Consider the following 20,287-nt stretch of genomic DNA (forward strand, 5'->3'; position numbering starts at 1 on the left):
CAGGCTCTCCAGAGCATCCAAAAGGTGTGAGCTCCTTGTAATAGGGCAGGAGGCGGAAGTAGGAGTCAGTCTAGGCCAAGACAAACACTATTCATTTGTTGTGTCTACAATAGAGAAAAACACTTAACAACTTTACTCCCTAAGGCCAGATAACGTATTAGGTTACGGCGCCTCCTACAAATGAATACTTAAGCTGCCATTTACAATAATGACATAATAATCTTACTTCATAACCCGATATGACAAAACCTTTAACAAGGAATGAGGTCCAGCACCTGCATTTGTGGCATGACCCTGTTTACGACCGTGTAGACGTGTGTATATTGAGATTTTCTTAAGGGCTTTACATCTTGGTTCTTACTGCTTTGAATTTCTTATAATAACAGGTGCTTTGGAATGGGTCAAACCAAAGATCTCAGAAGGAGGTAGGGAGGGGCGTTCCAGCCGGCAGGACTACGGCGATCTGGGAAGCCCGGGCCCTACCGCTCCCAACCCGCTCGGCCCCTGCAGCCTAGCGCCTGGTCGGGTTCCGCCAGGGGGAGGGGACGGAGGAGCTCACCTGCTTGCCGCCCCCGCCCCCGTTGCTCTGCGGAGGAGTGGCGGAGGTGCTGGCGAAGGTCGCCGCGCCGAAGCCGCCGCCGCCGCCGCCCCCAGTCCCTCCAGCCGCCCCCGAGCCTGCGCCCCCGCTGCCCGCACCGCCCCGGCCAGTGCAATGATGGCAGAGGATCTCCCCCTGCGCGCCCTTCTTCCACATGGAGGACGACGTGGTCTTGCATACGCTGCAGGTGGGCTTCAGGCCCAGCGGCATGGTGGCCAGCTCGGGCGGCCCTCGCGGGCGCAGAGACACGGGAATGGCGGACGCTAGCCCGGCCGCCCCCTGGTCGGCCCACCACTCCTGGCGATAGGAAGAGCGGTGAGGGCGACGGCACCGAGCTGCCAGTGAAGGGACCAGGCCGCTAGCGCTGCCGCGTGGAGGCGGGAAGCGGGTTCCGTGGGCTCCGCTGGCTCGGCGCCCAGCACCAGCCCCGGGAGGCCCGAGGCACTGGGAAGCAGGACCGGGAAAAGGATATGGCCGGCTGGGACGCGGAGGCTTCCGGCGGTAAGCTGGCCCCAGGGCCGCGCAGCCAGACCGCCTGACCGGAAGTGCAGCACCCGGAATTACTGGGAGCTTGCCGTAGTTCCGCTTGCTGTCGCCTAGAGGCGCGGTTCTCAAACTTTTTGGTGTCCGGCGTAGAATTTGCGGGGTAAAATGCAGGACGCCCAATGAAATGTGACTTTCATGTAAACGACGAACAATTGTTTTTAGCGTGAGTGTATCCCATGCAATAATGGTTTATCTGAGAGGAGTTTAACTGGGAGTCCTGTATTTTTATGTGCTAAATCTGGCAATCCAGGTCTGGCGTGGTGGCTCACGCTTGCAATCCCAGCACTTTGGGAGACCAGGGCTGGCGGATTACTTGAGCTCAGGAGTTCGAGATCAGCCTGGCCAACATGGTGAAACCCCTTCTCTACTAAAAATACAAAAGTTAGTCAGGCTCAGTGGCGGACTCCGGGGTAATCCCAGCTACTCTGGAGGCTGCGGCAGAAGAATCTCTTGAGTGCGGGAGGTAGAGGCTGCAGTGAGCCAAGATCGCGCCATTGCACTTCAGCCTGGGGAATAGAGTGAGACTCTGACTCAAGAAAAAAAAAAAAAATCTGGCAATCTTTCTCAGGACCCCTTTATACTCTTAACAATTATAATTTGGACATGCCCCTACATCTCCCCCCCACCCATACTTTTGTTTAGTTGAATTCAGAGTATGCCATTTACGGACATCGACAAGGGGTTCAGAAAATGCCATCCACTGACATTTATGTCTTAGAAATTGAAATTGAGACATTTTACAGCCTAAGATGTCAAGCGCACATTCTTCAGCCATTGGGTAATAACGTTGCAAGTCCCTTGGACTCTGAAGAGTATACCGATTAGAGAATGTGGAGAAAATTGAATAACTGGCTGTTATTCAATTCAAAACTGTTGGAAAACAGTTTTGGCTCTGAGGACCCAGCAGTTGACAAACAGCGGGCCTGGGACAAGCGCAGTATGAGAAGTCAGATCGCCTCTTTTAATGTCACTAGTCAGTACAGGCCTCGCCAGACAAATAAGTCTCTCCTCAGCCTCACTTGGAAGAGCATGTCCTCTCTTCATGATCCTGGGTTTCCTAGACTTAGTATCCTTGGAAAGGTCTTGATAAATATATTGTGGTGGGAAGCAATGGGGAGAAACAAATGCCTATTATGTCACAAAACCACATTTAGTGCTTATGACAACCTTGGAATGAGATATTATCAGATTTTACTGTTAATTGGTGATCAACAGAGGCACTTCTATGTGAACTGGCTGTCATTATAGCTGCTGCCATTGGCACTAATTTCAAGGAGGACTTTGGAGCAGCCCTCTGGGGTGTGGGTTGTGGCTCAGTCATCCCCCCTCTAAATCTCAGTTTCCGTAACAGTAAAAATAAGTTTCCAGGACTGTTATGGGGATTAGGGCCAACTGTAAAAGTGCTTGAGGAGACTAGGTGAAGAGTGTTTAGAGCCTGCCATCCCAAATATGCCACTTTGGCATATTGATTCTTCTGAGCCAGAGGCAATGGAGCAAAAACAGATGCAGGGAAGGCTCTCTGACCACCCTCTTTCTGTTTAAAGTGGAACATAAAAGTTCCCTTGTGAAAGGTGCCCTTGCTGTACCAGGAAGAGGAGAATATTATTGCCAGAGGCAGAGTTGCCACTAAGATGAATCTACAAACAAAACCTTACAAAAATTTGTAACCTATATTTTCCATTAACTTTTCACATACAGTTCTTAGACACTTTCCCACAATTTGCCAACCTTAGCCCAAGCCCCTTTGTTGTGTCACATCCCTGCAATTTATTATTCTTTGTTTAAAAGGACATATAAGCTTTTGGGCCTAGTAACTTCTACGGGTCTTTATTTTTCTTACAAAGACTCCTGTGCATGTATAAAAACATTAAAACTTTTATGTCTTTTCCAGTAAATCTGTCTTATGTTAGTTTAATTCCCATGCCCAGCCACAGAACCAAAGAGGTGAGAAGAGGCCAGGCATAGTGGCTCATGCCTGTAATCCCAGCACTTTGGGAGGCTGAGGCAGGTGGATCGCCTGAGGTCAGGGGTTTAAGACCAGTCTGGTCAACATAGCGAAACCCCATCTCTACTAAAAATACAAAAAATTAACTGTGTGTGGTGGCAGGCACCTGTAATCCCAGCTACTCGGGAGGCTGAGGTGGGATAATCACTTGAACCCGGGAGGCACCTGGGCAACAGAGCGAGGGACTCTGCCAAAAGTAAATAAATAAATAAATGGTGGCAAAGTTTTTCCTCACCTAGAGTGTGAGGAAATCTAGGCTCTTGATTTCCATGCTCCTGAATGTCTCTCCATTTGGGAACATATACCTCTCCTTGCAGCTCATCTGCAAGAGACTCCCTCTCATTCACTGAAAACTTTGGCCCATAGCTCACCAGCTTCCTCTCCACCACAGGACACTGCCATGGATCAGGTCAATATCCACATGCACAATTGTCCCTCAGTATCCATGGAGGATTGATTCCAGGACTCCCGATGATACCAAAATCCACAATCCACAGATGCTCAAGTCCCTTATATAAAATGGCATAGAATTTGCATATAACCTATGCGAACCCTCCTGTGTGCTTTAAATCATCTCTAGATTACTTATACCAAATATGAAATAAATGCTATATAAATACTTCCTATATTGTATTGGTTTATTTTTATTGTCATATTGTTCATATTTATATTTATCTATTTTTGAGAATATTTTTGGTCTGTGGTTGGTTGAGTTTGTGGATGTGGAATCCATGGCTGTGGAGGGCCAACTGAATAACCACCCAACAGCAGGCTTCTCAATTCCTCCTCATCCCACTCATCTTCATCCTTTGTCCTTGTCAGCTCCCCAGTCCCTGGCTGCTGTATCCTCTAATCTTCTTAGATGATTAGGATGATTTACATTTTTCCTTGAAAGTCTTTTTTTTTTTTTTTGGAAATCGTGCTTCCTTTTGAATGCTTAATTCACACTGTTTCCTCTCTTGGATGCTACTATGGTAACAATCAGGTCCCCACCTCTCAAGAACATTGCATCTGACCAGCTGAGAGCCAGCGTGTGAGCCAGCCTGAACATGGGCCCCAAACCAGGGTTTTTGGAATAACAAGGAACAGCAAAAACCAACCTTTCCCTTCACTTAGAAAGGAAGTATGAATAGGAGGGCCTCCATCTCCACTGTCCAAACAGAAAACCAAGAGCTCAATGCCAACATGGAAAACAAAATGTATCAGGAATGAAGTATAGTACCCCCTCACATACTCAAGATCAAAATGGGTTTGGGGAAATACTTACTTGACCATCTGGCCTCTTCTAGTAGGCATGCCCCCATACCAGCATTTTTAAAAGAAGATGTTTTCATTCTTCTTACATTTCCTAAAGGGCTATAAAATCTACTAAAAGAGATACAATAACTCAGAGTAAATCAGCTCACTCAAAAGAATCATTCCTGGATAATCATTTTTGGTTGCTGAGATTATTCAGCACATTACTTCAAAGTGGCAAAATTCAGGGCAATCTGAGAAAAGAGAATTAAAAAGTGGTGGCCACATTTGCTGACATGTTTATGTAGGACACACATAACACAACTCCCATTTTTTTCAGTGTGTATGTCAAGAGCCCAAGATCCCTGATCATCAGAATAAGTTATTTTGTGCATTACAGTACACAGGACAACAGAGGGAATGACACTTTCTTGGAGGGTGTTGCAGGAAGTCAGGGACCCTGAACAGGGGGACCAGCTGGAGCCATGGCAGAGGAACATAAATTGTGAAGATTTCGGCCAGGCGTGGTGGCTCACACCTGTAATCTCAGCACTTTGGGAGGCCGAGGCATGTGGATCACCTGAGGTTGGGAGTTCAAGACCAGCCCGACCAACATGGAGAAACCCCATCTCTACTAAAAATACAAAAAATTAGCTGGGAGTGGTGGTGCATGCCTGAATCCCAGCTACTAGGGAGGCTGAGGCAAGAGAATCGCTTGAACCCCGAGGCAGAGGTTGAAGTGAGCCAAGATTGCGCCACTGCACTCCAACCTGGGCAACAAGAGAGAGACTCCGTCTCAAAAAAAAAAAAAAAAAAAAATTGTGAAGATTTCATGGACATTTATCAGTTCCTAAATAATACTTTTATAATTTCTTATACCTGTCTTTACTTTAATCTCTTAATCCTATTATCTTTGTAAACTAAGGATGTATGTCACCTCAGGACCACTGTGATAATTGTGTTAACTGTACAAATTGATTGTAAAACGTGTGTTTGTACAATATGAAGTCAGTGCACCTTTAAAAAGAACAGAATAAGCGATTTTTATGGAACAAGGGAAGACAACGATAAAGTCTGACTGCCTGTGAGGTCAGGCAAAAAGAGCCACATTTTTCTTCTTGCAGAGAGCCTATAAACAGATGTGCAAGTAGGAGAGATATCACTAAATCCTTTTCCTAGCAAGAAATATTAATATTAATACCCTGGGAAAGGAATACATTCCTGGGGGGAGGTCTGTCAACAGCCGCTCTGGGAGTGGCTGTCTTATACAGTTGAGATGAGGACTAAGATATGCCCTGGTCTTCTGTGGTACCCTCAGGCTTACTAGGGTGGGAAAAACTCTGCCCTGGTAAATTTATGGTCAGACTGGTTCTCTGCTCTCGAACCCTGTTTTCTGTTAAGATGTTTATCAAGATAATATGTGCACCACTGAACATAGACCCTTATCAGTAGTTCTGCTTTTGCCCTTTGCCTTGTGATCTCTGTTAGACCCTTATTAGTAGTTCTGCTTTTTGCCCTTTGAAGCATGTGATTTTTGTACTTACTCCCTGTTCTTACACCCCCTCCCCTTTTTAAAACCCTTAATAAAAAGTTGCTGATTTGAGGCTCAGGAGGGCATCATGGTCCTGTGGATATGTGATGTCATCCCCGGTGGCACAGCTGTGAAATTCCTCTCTTTGTACTCTTTATTTCTCAGCCAGCCAACACTTATGGAAAATAGAAAGAACCTATGTTCAAATATTGGGGGTAGGTTCTCCCAATAGGAGGTGACTGAAAGGCACTGTGCAAAAGGCCTATATCACTCTGCAGTGGAAGGACTGGAGCCCAGTGCCTTGTGGCCTTCATTAACTTATCCCCACCTCTTCTTTGGTTGCCATGGCCTCAGTGGGAGCAGTTTCTTCTATGTGTTCTGCTGACTTCTCCTCTTCCTCCTCCTCATCCTCTTGGGGATACAGGTGCAGGTATTTCTGCATGCATTCCTGCATGACCCGGAATTGTTCTACACAGTCTTTCCCCTTGAGATCCCCTGCACTATAGTGGAAGCAGAAAAAGGCCAACTTGAACTGTTCCCCACAGGGACCACTGGCCATGCCCCCAAGGCATGGGCAGTTCCAGTTAATGTCTTCATTTGGCAGCATCAATCCGTACTGAGTATGGATCGTTGGGGTCATCAGCCACCAGCTCTACATTGCTTGGAGTTTTATGGTCATCTTTGGTCACAAATATGATCCCATCCTTCCCTTCCTGCTGGCAGTAGAACATGGCTGAGGCATACAGACCAGTGCTTAGACTTTGCAGAAGCAGCCACAGCAGTTGCCCCATTTTTTTTTTACAACCTTTTAAAATTAAGTATGATACACATACTCTAAAGTGTACAACTCATATGTGTATAGTTTAATTATCACAAAGCAATGACACCCAGGCAACCAAATCAAGAAATAGCCATTACTACCAGAAGTCCCCTTCTTGTCCTTTATGGAGAATCAACCACTGTCCTGACGTCTAACACCATAGATTTTATAGATTCCTTTTATGAGTTAGGGAACTTCTTTTCTATTCCTGTTTTTATCATGAATATGTTTAATTTTATCAAATGGCTTTCTCTACAAGATGATCATGTTTTTTTCCCCTTTATTAATGTGTGGATTACATAGACAGATTTCTGAATGTTAAATTAACATTGCAATTCCTGGAATGAACCCAACTTGGTTGTGATGTATTATCCCTTTTACATATTGCTAGCTTTGGTTTACTACTATTTTGTTTAAGATTTTTACATCTATGTTCATAAGTGACACAGACTTACAATTTTTCTTTCTTGTAATATCTTTGTTGAGTTTTAGCATCAGACTGCGATAGCCAAAGTGAGAACTTTGGATTTTATTTTCAGTGTGACAGGAAACTATTTGAGGTTTTCATATAGTGCTGATAAGAAAAAAAATCTCAGATATTAAGAGGGAAAGAAAGCAATTTAGAAAACAGCACAGAGTAAGATCACTTTGTGTAAATTAGAAACTTGTGTGTGTGTGTTGCATTTTTTAAGTTGTTAGAACTAAAACTAAGAATTATTGACAATTGATGTTAACAGGGGTGATAAGGGAGTTTTGATTTTGTGTTGTTTGACATTTTTTCACCATATGTATGCATTACTTTTATTTAAAAATATAAACAAGAAGAGAAAGTATCAAATGGAAAAGAAGAAAATAAGGGCAGTTTGTCGACCCTAAAACTCTCTCCCAGCCAGAGACAGTAGTGCATAGTTGACAGTACCTGGTTTGAGGGCTGGCGACTGAACCTTGTCTCTGAAGCTCAGTTCATCTGGAAAGTGAGGATGATGTTGTCCACCATAGGGCTGTGTGAAGATTTCATCAGTTACTGTGTTTGGGCCATAGTTCTGATTCAAGTAATGGGAATTCTCCAAGCAGCTGTAGGTACAGTATGACAAAATTATTGTGCATATGTATTAGAACATAGCATAACAGTAGTGTATGTGAGGACAAATGAGGACTACTAAGTAGAGAAGAAGGTGACTGGGGGGTCAAATGGGGAAGGGAGAGAAATGGGCAGGAGAAAAAACTTAAGAAGGCACTGTAGTGAAGGCTGTAACTCAACCCCCTGCCCCCCAGCTGGTACCTCAGGAAGAACAGGAGCCACAGTAGGCCTGGCCAGGAGAGAGTTCACAGACTGACACAATATCTTAGTCCATTTGTGTTGCTGTAACAAAATACCTGAGAATGGGTAATTTATAAAGAACAGAAATTCCTTCCTTTTTTTTCCCTTCCTTTCCCTTCCCTCCCCTTCCCTTCCCTTCCCCTCGCTTCCCTTCCCTTCCTCTCCCTTGCCTTCCCTTCCCCTCCTGTCCCCTCCCCTTCCCTTCTCTTCCTTTCCTTCCTTCCTTCCTTCCTGCCTGCCTTCCTTCTTTCCTTCTTTCCTTCTTTCTTTCTTTCTTTCTTCCTTTCTTCCTTTCTTCCCTTTCTTCCCTTTCTTTCCTTTCTTTCTTTCTTTCATTTCTTTCTTTCCTTTCTTTCTTTCTGTTTCACTCTTGTTGCCCACACTGGAGTACGGTAGCATAATCTTGGCTCACTGCAACCTCTGCCCCCTGGATGCAAGGGATTCTCCTGCCTCAGCCTCCCGAGTAGCTGGGATTACAGGCACCTGCCACCACACCTGGCTAATTTTTGTATTTTTAGTAGAGATGGGGTTTCACCATGTTGGCCAGGCTGGTCTCAAACTCCTGACCTCAGGTGATCCACCCACATCGACCTCTCAAAGTATTGGGATTACAGGTGTGAGCCACTGTCCCCAGGCAGAAATTTATTTCTTACAGTCCTGGAGGATGGGAAGTCCCAGATCAAGATGTTAGCAGGTCTAGTGTCTAGAGAGAGCCCGTTCTTCATAGATGGCGCCATCTAGGTGTCTTCACATGGTAGAAGGGCAGAAATGCAAAAAGGGACAATTACTAATTCCTCCAGCCTTTTTATAAGGTTGTTAATCCCGTTCATGGGGGTTCCACTCCCAAAGACTGTATCTCTTAATACTATCACATTGGTAATTAAGTTTCAACACATGAAAATTTGGGGGTCACAGACCATAGGATGCAATGAAAGATACTAGCCTGGACCCAGAGCTCATGGAGACAATTTGGTACCTATGGAATGGCTGAGAAAATTCTGGTGCTGGTCGCGGTGGTGTGGGTGTAAGCTGTGGACACAGAAATAAATACCTCTTGTGGCCTTAAATTTCACAGTAAGGGGAAAAGAATGCTGAATTCCCCCAGGGATTGTCAATGCCAGCCTGCAGTCTATTTTGCATGATTTAAATGTTACATGGTTCATTAATTAAAACTCTTAAGAGTAAAAAAAAAAAAAAAAAAAGCAGACACATAAAATATGCATGCATATTTTCTGTGTTTCTGTGTTTCCAAAGAGATCACATCCACCACATTTTGTGTCTTGATGAGTATGGGTAGATGTGGAATTCCTTGACTGTGCACCCTTCTCCTGGGTATCTCTGGGGTTGGGGGAACACTGCCACTGAGCCTCTGTTTATGTAACTGTTAAATGAGGAGAGCAAGAGAACATACCCCATAGGGTTGATGTGAGCATTACACAAAGTAGTTCATGTGAAATTATCAACAACTTTTACATCTAGTAAGTGCTTTGTTAATGTCAACTATGAGGCTGATAAGAAAGAAGGAGAAGGAGGAAGCATTTCTTTTGACTGGATCTTGGTCAAGTCATTAGTTGTACCCCTCACATGTAATCATGTAAATCATGTTAATTACATTTTGGAAAAAATTAAGTCAAATCCCCTATTTACATCAGCAAACTAGACAGAGATACTGAGGACTGGACAGGGAGATAATGAGAGGGACTTGTGAAACTGCTAGACGGTTTGAGGGAGGAGAACCAGAGCAGATATTCCTAGAAACCTTTTGTTTTTTTAGTTTCAGGAGGTGCACATGACACTTGTATCTTCCACTGCAGGCACACCTTCTGTGTTATAACCTAATGGCACTACTTGCTGTGTGGAGTGTGTGCCCCCACAGTTCTCACCCTTGTGCCTTGGCTCAGGGTGTGCCTCGGCTCAGGGTGTGCCTCCTTCCAACTCTTTACACCCAACCCTAACCATTGAGCTGATTCTCAAGAATCAGCTCAGACCCGTGACAAAAGTTACATCTCCTTTCCCAACTCCCTGACTTTACATAGCTGTTTATTTCTTTTATTTCTCTCTTTTTTATTTTTTCTTCAACTTTTAAGTTCCAGGGTACATGTGCAGGATGTGCAGGTTTGTTACGTAGGTAAATGTATGCCACGGTGGTTTGCTGCACAGATCAACCCACCACCTAGGTATGAAGCCCAGAATCCATTATGTAGCTGTTCCTTTCTAATCCATTATGTAGCTGTTCCTTTCTATTCCTCTTCGGTCTCCCTTAGGCATTCACTTTTGTGTCTCCTTCAACTGACTATAAGCATCTTGAAGACAGGAAGTATGTCCTTTTCTTGTTTCTTCCACTTCTCTGCTTCTTGCGCACAGTAGACGTGCACTAATTAGCAGTTTAATGAATGGTTAATGTATTCAGTTAGCCTTTTCTCAGCAGCAGCCTCTATTCAGCACAAGTTTCTGCTACCACTCCCCTCCCTGCCTAGAAATCCCAGGGAGAGGAGCTCATCCCAGCTGTCCCTGCCTGGTCGTCTGACTTCTCCCGCCACACTGCCTGAATCGGGGCCCCTCCATGACTCCTCACTGTCCTGCAGCCCATGGGTAACCATCTCCCTGTACCAACATCATCATCATTCACCAGAAAAAACAATGCACACTTTATCACACACAAGTCTTACTTATTTGAAATATCAGGTTAATGCAAAAGTAATTGCAGCTGTTGCCATTAACTTTTTTTTTTTTTTTTTTTTTTGAGATGGAGTCTCGCTCTGTCACCCAGGCTGGAGTGCAGTGGCAGAGTCTCGGTTCACTATAACCTCTGCCTCCCAGTTTCAAGCAATTCTCTGCCTCAGCCTCCCGAGCAGCTAGGATTACAGGCACCCTCCACCACGCCTGGCTAATTTTTGTGTTTTTAGTAGAGATGGGGTTTCACCATCTTGGCCAGGCTGGTCTTCAGCTTCTGACCTCAGGTGATCCACCCGCCTCAGCCTCCCAAAGTGCTGGGATTACAGGCGTGAGCCACCGTGCCTGACCTCGCCATTACTTTTAATAGCCAAAACCACAATTACTTTTGCGCCAACATAATAACTGTGCAGGATCTCTGGTGGCTCCTCTGGTGGAGTTTCATAAACATCTTCCTCCTGCTTAGGAGAAAGTGATAACATGGTTGAGACACACCACATCCTCCAGGAGCCTCTTGTTCTCTGACGTGGAATCGGTTCGGAGATTTGGGTGCAGTTCTGCCTGAGACAATAAGGAGTGCGTTGGTGTGGCTCTTTAACCAGAATGAGGCTTGGCAGATAGCGCTTGACTTAGGGCCCCTCCACCTAGGTCCACCCATGCTCCAACTGCCACTCTCCTAACTGCCACTCTCCTAACTGTCGCTCAGAACATGACCTCTCAGTCCCAACGCCTGCCCAGGCTTTGGATGACCTACCACTGGCTCAGGAGCTGGGAGAGCTACTTGAGGGCCAAGTAAAAGCCTCATTTTGTGATTAAGGCACCAGCCAAATATAGTTTCATGAGGAAAACTCGGTTGCCTTTGGCTTTGTTTTTGTTTTTGAGTGCTTTGAAAATCTTGCTGCCTTTCCCCCTTCTGATTTGCAAGACACTAGAGAGGAAATCAACTTGGTTATCTGAGCATCCTCTAGTGCCGCTCAGCTCTGCGTGAAGACTGCTTTCCTCGGAGGAGTCCAAACTTTATCAAAAAGGGAAATATTTCCTTTTCTCTTCACAATGTAAATATCTTTTTCTGTTATTATATAAGTAATAGATGCTCATTGTAAAAATTCATACTATTCAGAGTGTGTTTCCCAACTCTGCTGGGTCAGAGATGATCATATGAACAGTTTATAGTGTATCTTTCCAGTCTCGGGAAGTGTGTGTGTGTGTGTGTGTGTGTGTGTGTGTGTGGATGTATGTACAACATTAATGTGATCTTGCTCAATGTTATTTTCTAATGTTAGTTTTTAAATTTAAAAGTGTGTAACAGTGAACTCTCCACATCAATCCATATATATCTGCCTTTTCCTGTGCCAAAGTTAATTTAACCATTCCCCTGCTGATGGATATTTAAACTGTTTAAAATTTTTTTGTAGTTACAAACAATGAATGGTGTAATGAACTTCCTTTTACATGTATCTTTGCCTATTTGTATGGATAGGTTTGTGGGATAAATTTCTAAAAATGTAACTGTTGGGGCTAAAGTAAGACACATTTTGAATTCTGATAGACGCTGCTAAATTGCCACCGACCCGGCAAAAGTTTATGCCCCCATGAGGGTGTCCCAGGACTGATACTAGGCAAGTAGGCACAGTGCCTAGGACTCACGATAGTTTTAGGGGCCATAAACACATTTTAATTTTTTAAAGCAGGAGAAAAAAGTGAATGTAATAATGAATGTGTAATAGATAATGACTCCGGAAAGGATTATATTCATCTTTGTACCAATGCACTCATAATATACAATTTTTAGTATTTTTTTTGGAGGAAGGGTCCCATGAACACAAACATGTGTAGGGTCCATGCAGGTCATTCTGTGGCCCTGGATTCTCTATTACCTATCTCTTCACAGCCTTGCAATTCTCAGACTTATCTTTTTCATCTTTGCCAGTCTTTTTTGTTTTTACTTGCAGTTCTTTAGTTATTTGTGAGGTATCATCTCCTAAGTTTATTGACCATATGAATTGCCTATTTATGTTCTTTTCTGTCTCTCTCTTTGTTTTAGAGACAAGATCTTGCTCTGTTGGCCAGGCTGGAGTATAGTGGCACAATCTAGCTCACTGCAGCCTTGAACTTTTGGGCTACAGAAATCCTCCCATTTCAGCCATCTGAGTAGCTGGGACTACAAGCACATGTCACCGTGCCTGGCTAAAGTTTTTTTTTTTTTTTAGAAAGGGGATTTCACTATGTTGCCCAGGCTGGTCTCAAACTCCTGGACTCAAGCAATCAATCCTCCCACCTCGGCCTCCAAAAACATTGAGATTACAGTTGTAAGTTGTTGTGCCTGGCCTTTTCTCATCTTCCTACTGGGTTGCCCATTTTTCTTTGTTAAAGTTCTTCTTACAGTATAGTCAATATCATAAATATTATACTTAAAATTTAGCATTTTGGCTGGGCACAGTGGCTCACACCTGTAATCCCAGTGCTTTGGGAGGCCGAGGCGGGAGGATCATGAGGGCAGGAGATCGAGACCATCTTGGCTAACACGGTGAAACCCTGTCTCTACTAAAAATACGAAAAAAAATTAGCTGAGCATAGTGGCAGGCGCCTGTAGTCCCAGCTATTCGGGAGGCTGAGGCAGGAGAATGGCGTGAACCTCGGAGGCGGAGCTTGCGGTGAACTGAGATTGCATCACTGCACTCCAGCCTGGACGACAGAGTGAGACTCTGTCTCAAAAAAGAAAAAAAAAATTGCGTTTAATATTTGTAGTGGTATCTAAAGTGCTCCTGTACCCCAAATCTGCCAAGCAGTTTGTTTTTTTTTGAGACAGAGTTTTGCTCTTTGTTGCCCAGGCTGGAGTGCAATGATGCAATCTCAGCTCACTGCAACCTCCGCCTCCCGGGTTCAAGCGATTCTCCTGCCTCAGCCTCCCGAGTAGCTGGGATTACAGGAGCCCATAACCATGCCCGGCTAATTTTTGTATTTTTAGTAGAGATGGGGTTTTGCCATGTTGGCCAGGCTGGTCTCCCACTCCTGACTTCAGGTGATCCACCTGCCTTGGCCTCCCAAAGTACTGGGATTTACAAGCGTGAGCCACCGGGCCCGGCAAAGCAGTTCTTATATGGTATCATTCTTGCACAGACTTACACAAATATTCCTGGTATTTTCTTGTAGAATATCTATGGCTATTATTACTCATGATAATATCTTTAGTTCATCTGGCATACATGTTTGTGTAAGATGTGAAATAGCTATTAAACTCTATTTTGTTTTCCAAGTACATAGCTAATTTTTCCCACACCATGGGACAATAATTTGAAATTTCACCTTTATCAAATATTAAATTATCCTTTGTACATCAGTCTGTTTCTTGAATCTCTTCCAACTCATTGATCTATTTATCTATTGGCACACTATTACCACAGTTTTAATTAAAAAGCTCTATAATCTTTTGATTTCTGATAAAAGTAAATCATCCCTTCCACCATAAACTTCCTCCTTCTAATTTTTTTCTTGATTATCCTCACACCTTTACTCTTTCTGATAAACTTTGGACTTACATTTTCAAGTACTGAAAAAAAATCCCAATGAATTTTGTAAAATTTGGAGATTAATTTGAGGAGAAGGGACATCTTTCCCACACGGCATCTGCTTCTCCAAGACCTGGCATTTTGTTCAGACCTTCTATTTATGCCTTTCCCGCTTGGCCTTCAGCGTGCTTGAGTCTTTGCTGTCTCAGCAGTGTCCTTCTGAAGCCCCTTCGCGACTCTGTGCAACAGGAGGCAGCAGCAGGGGCTTGCCTGAGACTTCATGTTACCCAGAAGGTTAACAGGGGCCTTTTGCTTTGCAGTTTTTTGTCCATTTAGTAGCGGCTTTCTTTCTTTCTTTCTTTCTTTCTTTCTTTCTTTTTTTTTCTTTCTTTCTTTCTTTCTTTCTTTCTTTCTTTCTTTCTCTCTTTCTTGCTTTCTTTCTTTCTTAGACAGACTTTCACTGTGTCACCCAGGCTGGAGTGCAGTGGTGCGATCTCGGCTCACTGCAACCTCCGCCTTCTGGGTTCGAGTGATTCTTCTGCCTCAGCCCCCAGAGTAGCTGGGACTACAGGTTTGCACCATCACGCCCAGCTAATTTTTGTATTTTTAGTAGAGATGGGGTTTCGCTCTGTTGGCCAGGCTGGTCTCGAACTCCTGACCTTGTGATTCACCCATCTTGGCCTCTCAGAGTGTTGGAATTATAGGTATGAGCCACTGTGCCCGGTCTAGTGGTAGTTTCTTAAGAACTGTGTTCAGGCTGGAAGGCACTGTGGCAAAGCCCACTGCCATCTCATTATCTGGATTTCTGGTCTCTGCCTCACTTTGGCTTAGTGTGGCCCATTCTCCACACTACCTAGAGTAACCTTTCTTTCTAGGAGATCTCCATGGGTCCCTGCTGAGAAACCTTCCTTGATTCCCCATTGTATTAGTTTCCTGTTGCTGCTGTTATAGATTGCCACAAACTGAATGACTTAAAACAACACACATTTATTATCTTACAGTTCTGGAGGTCATAAGCCTAAAACCAATCTCACTAGGCTAAAATCCAGGTTCTGGCAGGGCTGGTTCCTTCCTGGAGGCTGTAGGGGAAAAGCCATTTCTTTGCCTTTTCCAGCTTCTAGAGGCCACCTGTGTTCCTTGGCTCATGGCCCCCTTCTTCCATCTTCAAAGACAACAATTGTGTCGCTCTGACCTCTGCTTCTGTTGTCACATCTCCTTCTCTGACTCTGCTCCTCCTGCTGCCTTGTTATACCTATGATCATAAGAATCCTTGTGATTTGATTGGACCAACCCAGATAATCTAGGATCATCTCCCCATCCCAAAGTCCTTAATCACATCTGCAACGTTCCTTTTGACGTGCAAGGTAACATAGACACGGGTTCCAAAAATTAGGACATGGATATCACTGGGGGACTGCTATTCTGAAAAATCATACCCATGGCTTTCAGGATGAAGTCCAGACTCCCTAACTCAGCTTGCCAGCCTCTCAGAGGCATGCCCACTACTTCTCCGTGTAACCTCATTCCACTCTCCCCTTCAAACTCCCTCCTCCAGGTACGTTTCTGGAACTTGCCATCCCTGCTTTCTCTAGTCCTGGTCCAGGCTGGTTCCTTGTCTGGAAAACCTCTCCCCACCTCTTCACTTGACTAATCCCTACTCACTTCCAGCCATGGCTTAACCTTCAGTTTCTCTGGAAGCTTTTGACAACCTCTTCTACTCCTTGCAAGTTCCTCCAGATTTCCTTCAGGGCTCTCAAGACTTCCTCCAATGTTCCTGGTCTGCTCATATTGCCCTCTTTTCTTTTTTTTTGAGATGGAGTCTCACTTTGTCGCCCACGCTGGAGTGCAGTGGCGCGATCTCGGCTCACTGCAAGCTCTGCCTCCTGGGTTCAAGCTATTCTTCTGCCTCAGCTTCCCTAGTAGCTGGGATTACAGGTGCCTGCCACCATGCCTGGCTAATTTTTGTATTTTTATTAGAGACGAGTTTCACCATGTTGACCAGGCTGGTCTGAACTCCCAACCTCAGGAGATCCACCTGCCTTGTCCTCCCAAAGTTTTGGGATTACAGGCGTGAACCACCATGCCTGGCCTGTATTGCCTTTTATATGATTGCTTGATTATACTCTCTTCCAAAATGTAAGTTCTCTGAGGGCAGAGACAGCAAGGGCATCTTTATGCTTGGCACTCATTACGTTTTTGCTGAATAAATTTTATTTAAAAATTAATTTCATAATACAATCAAATTATTTTACTCTATGGGTTTCATCTTAGATGTTATCATTCATTTAACAAATATTTACTGAGCACCAACTTGGTAAGTATTGAGCCAAGGCAGTTAAAATTAAGAAGAAATTGCCTAACGACTATGAGGATGCTAAGGTTGTAGAGGTGTGATCATAAGGACTTGAAAAACAATTCTCCCCCTCTAGGAAATTGGACTTGGAGGTCAGCGAACCAATAGACTTTGGTTCTGGAGATCATCAACATCTGATTCGGAAAGCAGCAGATAAAAGCATCCAGTCCGAATCTGGTGAGCACTACACACCTTCATCTTCAGCTGGGCCACAAGAAACTCGGGAGAAGCCACGGCCAAAGGACACCGAGCAGTTGAATACCTATGTGATAGAAATTTCAGATGACATCACCCCAGGTGATAGCAATGCAGCTTTAGGCAATCCTTTCTCAGACGCATCTGTCCGCAGAGGTGAGAATAAAGAAATTATCTTTTTAGAAGAGAAGAGCACGTATTCTCTTAAAATGTTTCCACAGTGTGGATTGTCAGATACAATTTTGTTTTTAGTTTTTCTGAGTCATGCTTTCTCATAAAACATGATGTAGGACTGCTATAATTGACTGCTTCCAAGTTGTCCAGGGCATTCAGAAACTCATAAGAAACATATGGTGAATAATTTTTTTTTAAGGAAATATGAATTAGTCATGGATCATAAAATGTTTTTACTTGTATACAAGGTGATACCATAATATTGGCTTAAGTTTTAAAGCTTCCACTCTGCCACCCTTAGGCCTTCTGAGGGCCTGGACAACTTGCAGGTGGACTGTGAGCTTTGAATCCTGTTGGTCTCCCTGTGGCCCTCACCACTCCTGTCCTGTGGCTGGAAAGCTGCCTTTTGGAGCTCTAGCCTTTGAGGTAGGAGAAGGAAAAGGCAAACAGCCAAAGGCAGAGTAGAGCCAAGAGACGGCTGCAGGTATCCTGAGAGTTGACCAAGCCAGTCTTCTTTTCAGAGGAATTTCTAGAAACCACACCCAGAGTTTTGAATGCCACGTCATTGACCCACCTGTATCACATGGCCACCTCTATCTGGAATTGTTCAGCTGAGCCCACTGGCTGTCTCTGCGATCCATACCAGGCCTACACAGGGTGTTGTGCAAGGGCAATGTTATTGCATTTCGTCCTTACAACAACCCTACAAATACAGAAGTTGTATTGTCATTTTACAGGTGAGAAAATGAGGCCTAAGGAATCCAATCGAATTAGTCTTTCAGGTCTAATTGAAAAATACGTAGAGCCTCCTTGCCAGTGTAAGAGTCAGTTATTTATATCTGCCTCTCCTGGAGGGTAGAGGCTGGCCTTTGTCCAGTTAAAAAAAATTATATAGTATATGAAAAGATGTAAGTGCTGTGGAGAAAAGGAAAAGTATAGCAGGGTAATGGATTGAGTTATGGGGTTTGTCATTTTTTTAAAGCAGCATTATGGAGATACAATTTGCAAATCATAAAAATCCCTTTTCAGTGTACAATTCACTGGTGTTTTGTATATTTAGAGTTGATAACCATCAACATGATCAATTTTAGAACATTTTCATCACCTCAAACAGAAACCCATACCCAGACTAGGTGCAGTGGCTCATGCCTGTAATCCCAGAACTTTGGGAGGCCGAGGCAGGTGGATCACTTGAGATCAGGAGTTCAAAACCAACCTGGGAAGCATGGTGAAACACCATCTTTACCAAAGGAAAGAAAAAAAAAAGGAAAGAAACCCATACCCATTGGCAGTTACTCCCATCCTCCCTCTCTCAAACCCCTGCCAACTACTAACCTACTTTCAGACCTCTCTATGAATCTATTTTGAACATTTCATGTAAATGGAATCATACAACATGTGTCTTTTGTGATTTCCTTTCACTTAATGTTTTTGAGGTTCTCCCATGTTGTAGCATGTGTCAGTATTTCATTCCTTTTATGAATGGGCCGTATACAATTCCATTGCCTGAATAGAAAACCTTTGTTTATACATTTGTCAGTTGACAGACAATTAGATTGTTTCCACCTTTGGGTTATTTTGAATAATGCTGCAATCAACATTCATATTCAAGTTTTTGTGTAGACATATGTTTTCATTTCTCTTGGGTAGATACCCAGGAATTGCTGAACCGTAGGATAACTCTGTTTCACATTTTGATGAACTGCCAAACTTTTCCAAAGTGGCTGCATCATTTTACATTGCAAGCAGCAATGTATGAGGCCTCCTGTTTCTCTGCATCCTTGTCAACACTTGTTGTTGTCTGTCTTTTTGGTTATAGCCATTCTAGTGTCCGTAAAGTGTTACCTCATTGTACTTTTGACTTGCATTTCATTAGCAAATTTTCTCTTATACTTATTGGTCATTCATATATCTTCTTTGGAGGAATGTCTATTCAAATCCTTTGTCCACTTAAAGAAAGCAACAACCATTTTATTATCTCTCATAATTCTGTGGGTTGACTCAGTTGGTCAACTCTTATATTAGTCTTGAATTGGGAGCTCTCATTCATTTACAGTGAGATGGTAGGTGAGGCTGCTATGGCCATTATGACTCCACGTTATGGCTTGCGGTTGGTGTTAGTTGGGGATCCAAATTCATCCTTTTGTAGGTGTATATCCAGCTTCCCAGCACCATTTGTCAAAATAATTATTCTTTCTTCATTGAATTTTCCTGGCATATTTGTTAAAAATCAATTGACCATAAATAGAAAGGTTTGTTTCTGGACTGTCACCTTGATTCCATTGATCTCTATGTCTATTCTTGTGAGCCTGGGCCACCTTTAATATATTCCCCCACAGTCCCTGCTACATAGCAGATGCCAAATTAATGTGAGCTAAATGAATATTTTAATGTAGGCAGCATGCACTTGGGAATATATGCTCTGCTATTTTTATTAAGATAGCTTAGATCCACTGCTTTGTTGTCATACTTCCTATGCATAGAAACTGCCCAGCAAAAGGACAGTTGACGATCCTATAAGTTAATTTTAAGCAGCATTACTTCTTTTTTTTCCTTTGAAATAGGGATAAAGCCACACAAAAGGCAAATTGCCATTGCCAGTGCCATATTCAGAGGGCCCAGGACGTAAGCAGAAAGAGGTGCCCATGTGCTGTGCCTTGTATATTGGCCTGTCATTTCTTTGGAACTCTTTGGCCTCATGTACAGTTCACCAAGTTATCTATTTATGCATCAGGAAGCAGAAGAGAAGAGAGTTACTACAGGCAGGTAGGCTGGAGAGGAAAGTGGCAGAAAAGCTCCACAAACTCTCTGCAGCCCAAGTCCATCTCCAAGGAGACGTCCCCTCTCCCCACAGTCCTGAAGCTCTGCTGCTCTCCGGTGCAGGGAGGTAGTTTCGCTGGATCCCTAATGATGGGCCTGTGACACAGTGAGGCTTTCAAATCATGTTTGATCCTAAGGAGGATGGGGTGTGCATGACAAGGAATTAAATTCCTGAGTTTGTCTTGAAAAATCTGAACTTTGGCCAGGCATGATGTCTCATGCCTGTAATCCCAGCATTTTGGGAGGTTGAGGCAGGTAGATCACCTGAGATCAGGAGTTTGAGACCAGCCTGGGCAACATGGCGAAACCCCATCTCTACCTAGAAAATACAAAAAAAAAAAAAAAAAAAAAAAATTAGCTGGGAGTGGTGGTGATCTTAGCTATTCAGGAGGCTGAGGCAAGAGAATCGCTTGAACCCGGGAGGTGGAGGTTGCAGTGAGCTGAAATCGCGCCACTCCACTCTGGCCTGGGCAACACAATGAGACTATGTTCCAAAAAAAAAAAAG

General features: G+C 43.8%; 2 protein-coding genes and 1 pseudogene across 5 annotated transcripts in view; 1 reads left to right on the forward strand and 2 right to left on the reverse strand.

The window, feature by feature from the left end:
• GATAD1 (GATA zinc finger domain containing 1) overlaps positions 1–1,165 on the reverse strand; it is a 62,596-nt gene extending 61,431 nt beyond the window's left edge. For all 4 annotated transcript variants that reach the window (XM_023226745.3, XM_023226744.3, XM_023226742.3 and 1 more), the window contains exon 1: positions 560–1,165. In XM_023226745.3, the coding sequence (XP_023082513.1) occupies positions 560–808 (249 nt within the window). In that variant the 5' untranslated portion in view covers positions 809–1,165. The remainder of the gene's footprint in view (positions 1–559) is intronic.
• Positions 1,166–6,229: 5,064 nt separating this feature from the next.
• On the reverse strand, positions 6,230–6,647 carry LOC111552485 (annotated as a pseudogene).
• A 4,767-nt stretch (positions 6,648–11,414) lies between these two features.
• Positions 11,415–20,287, forward strand: part of LOC111552382 (protein lifeguard 1) — a 25,904-nt gene continuing 17,031 nt past the window's right edge. Inside the window, exons 1-2 of the mRNA XM_023226583.2 lie at positions 11,415–11,785; positions 16,669–16,943. Coding sequence (XP_023082351.1) covers positions 11,784–11,785; positions 16,669–16,943 — 277 coding nt within the window. The 5' untranslated portion in view covers positions 11,415–11,783. The remainder of the gene's footprint in view (positions 11,786–16,668; positions 16,944–20,287) is intronic.

This window comes from Piliocolobus tephrosceles, chromosome 8, assembly GCF_002776525.5.
Source record: "Piliocolobus tephrosceles isolate RC106 chromosome 8, ASM277652v3, whole genome shotgun sequence".
Taxonomy (NCBI): Eukaryota; Metazoa; Chordata; class Mammalia; order Primates; family Cercopithecidae; genus Piliocolobus; species Piliocolobus tephrosceles.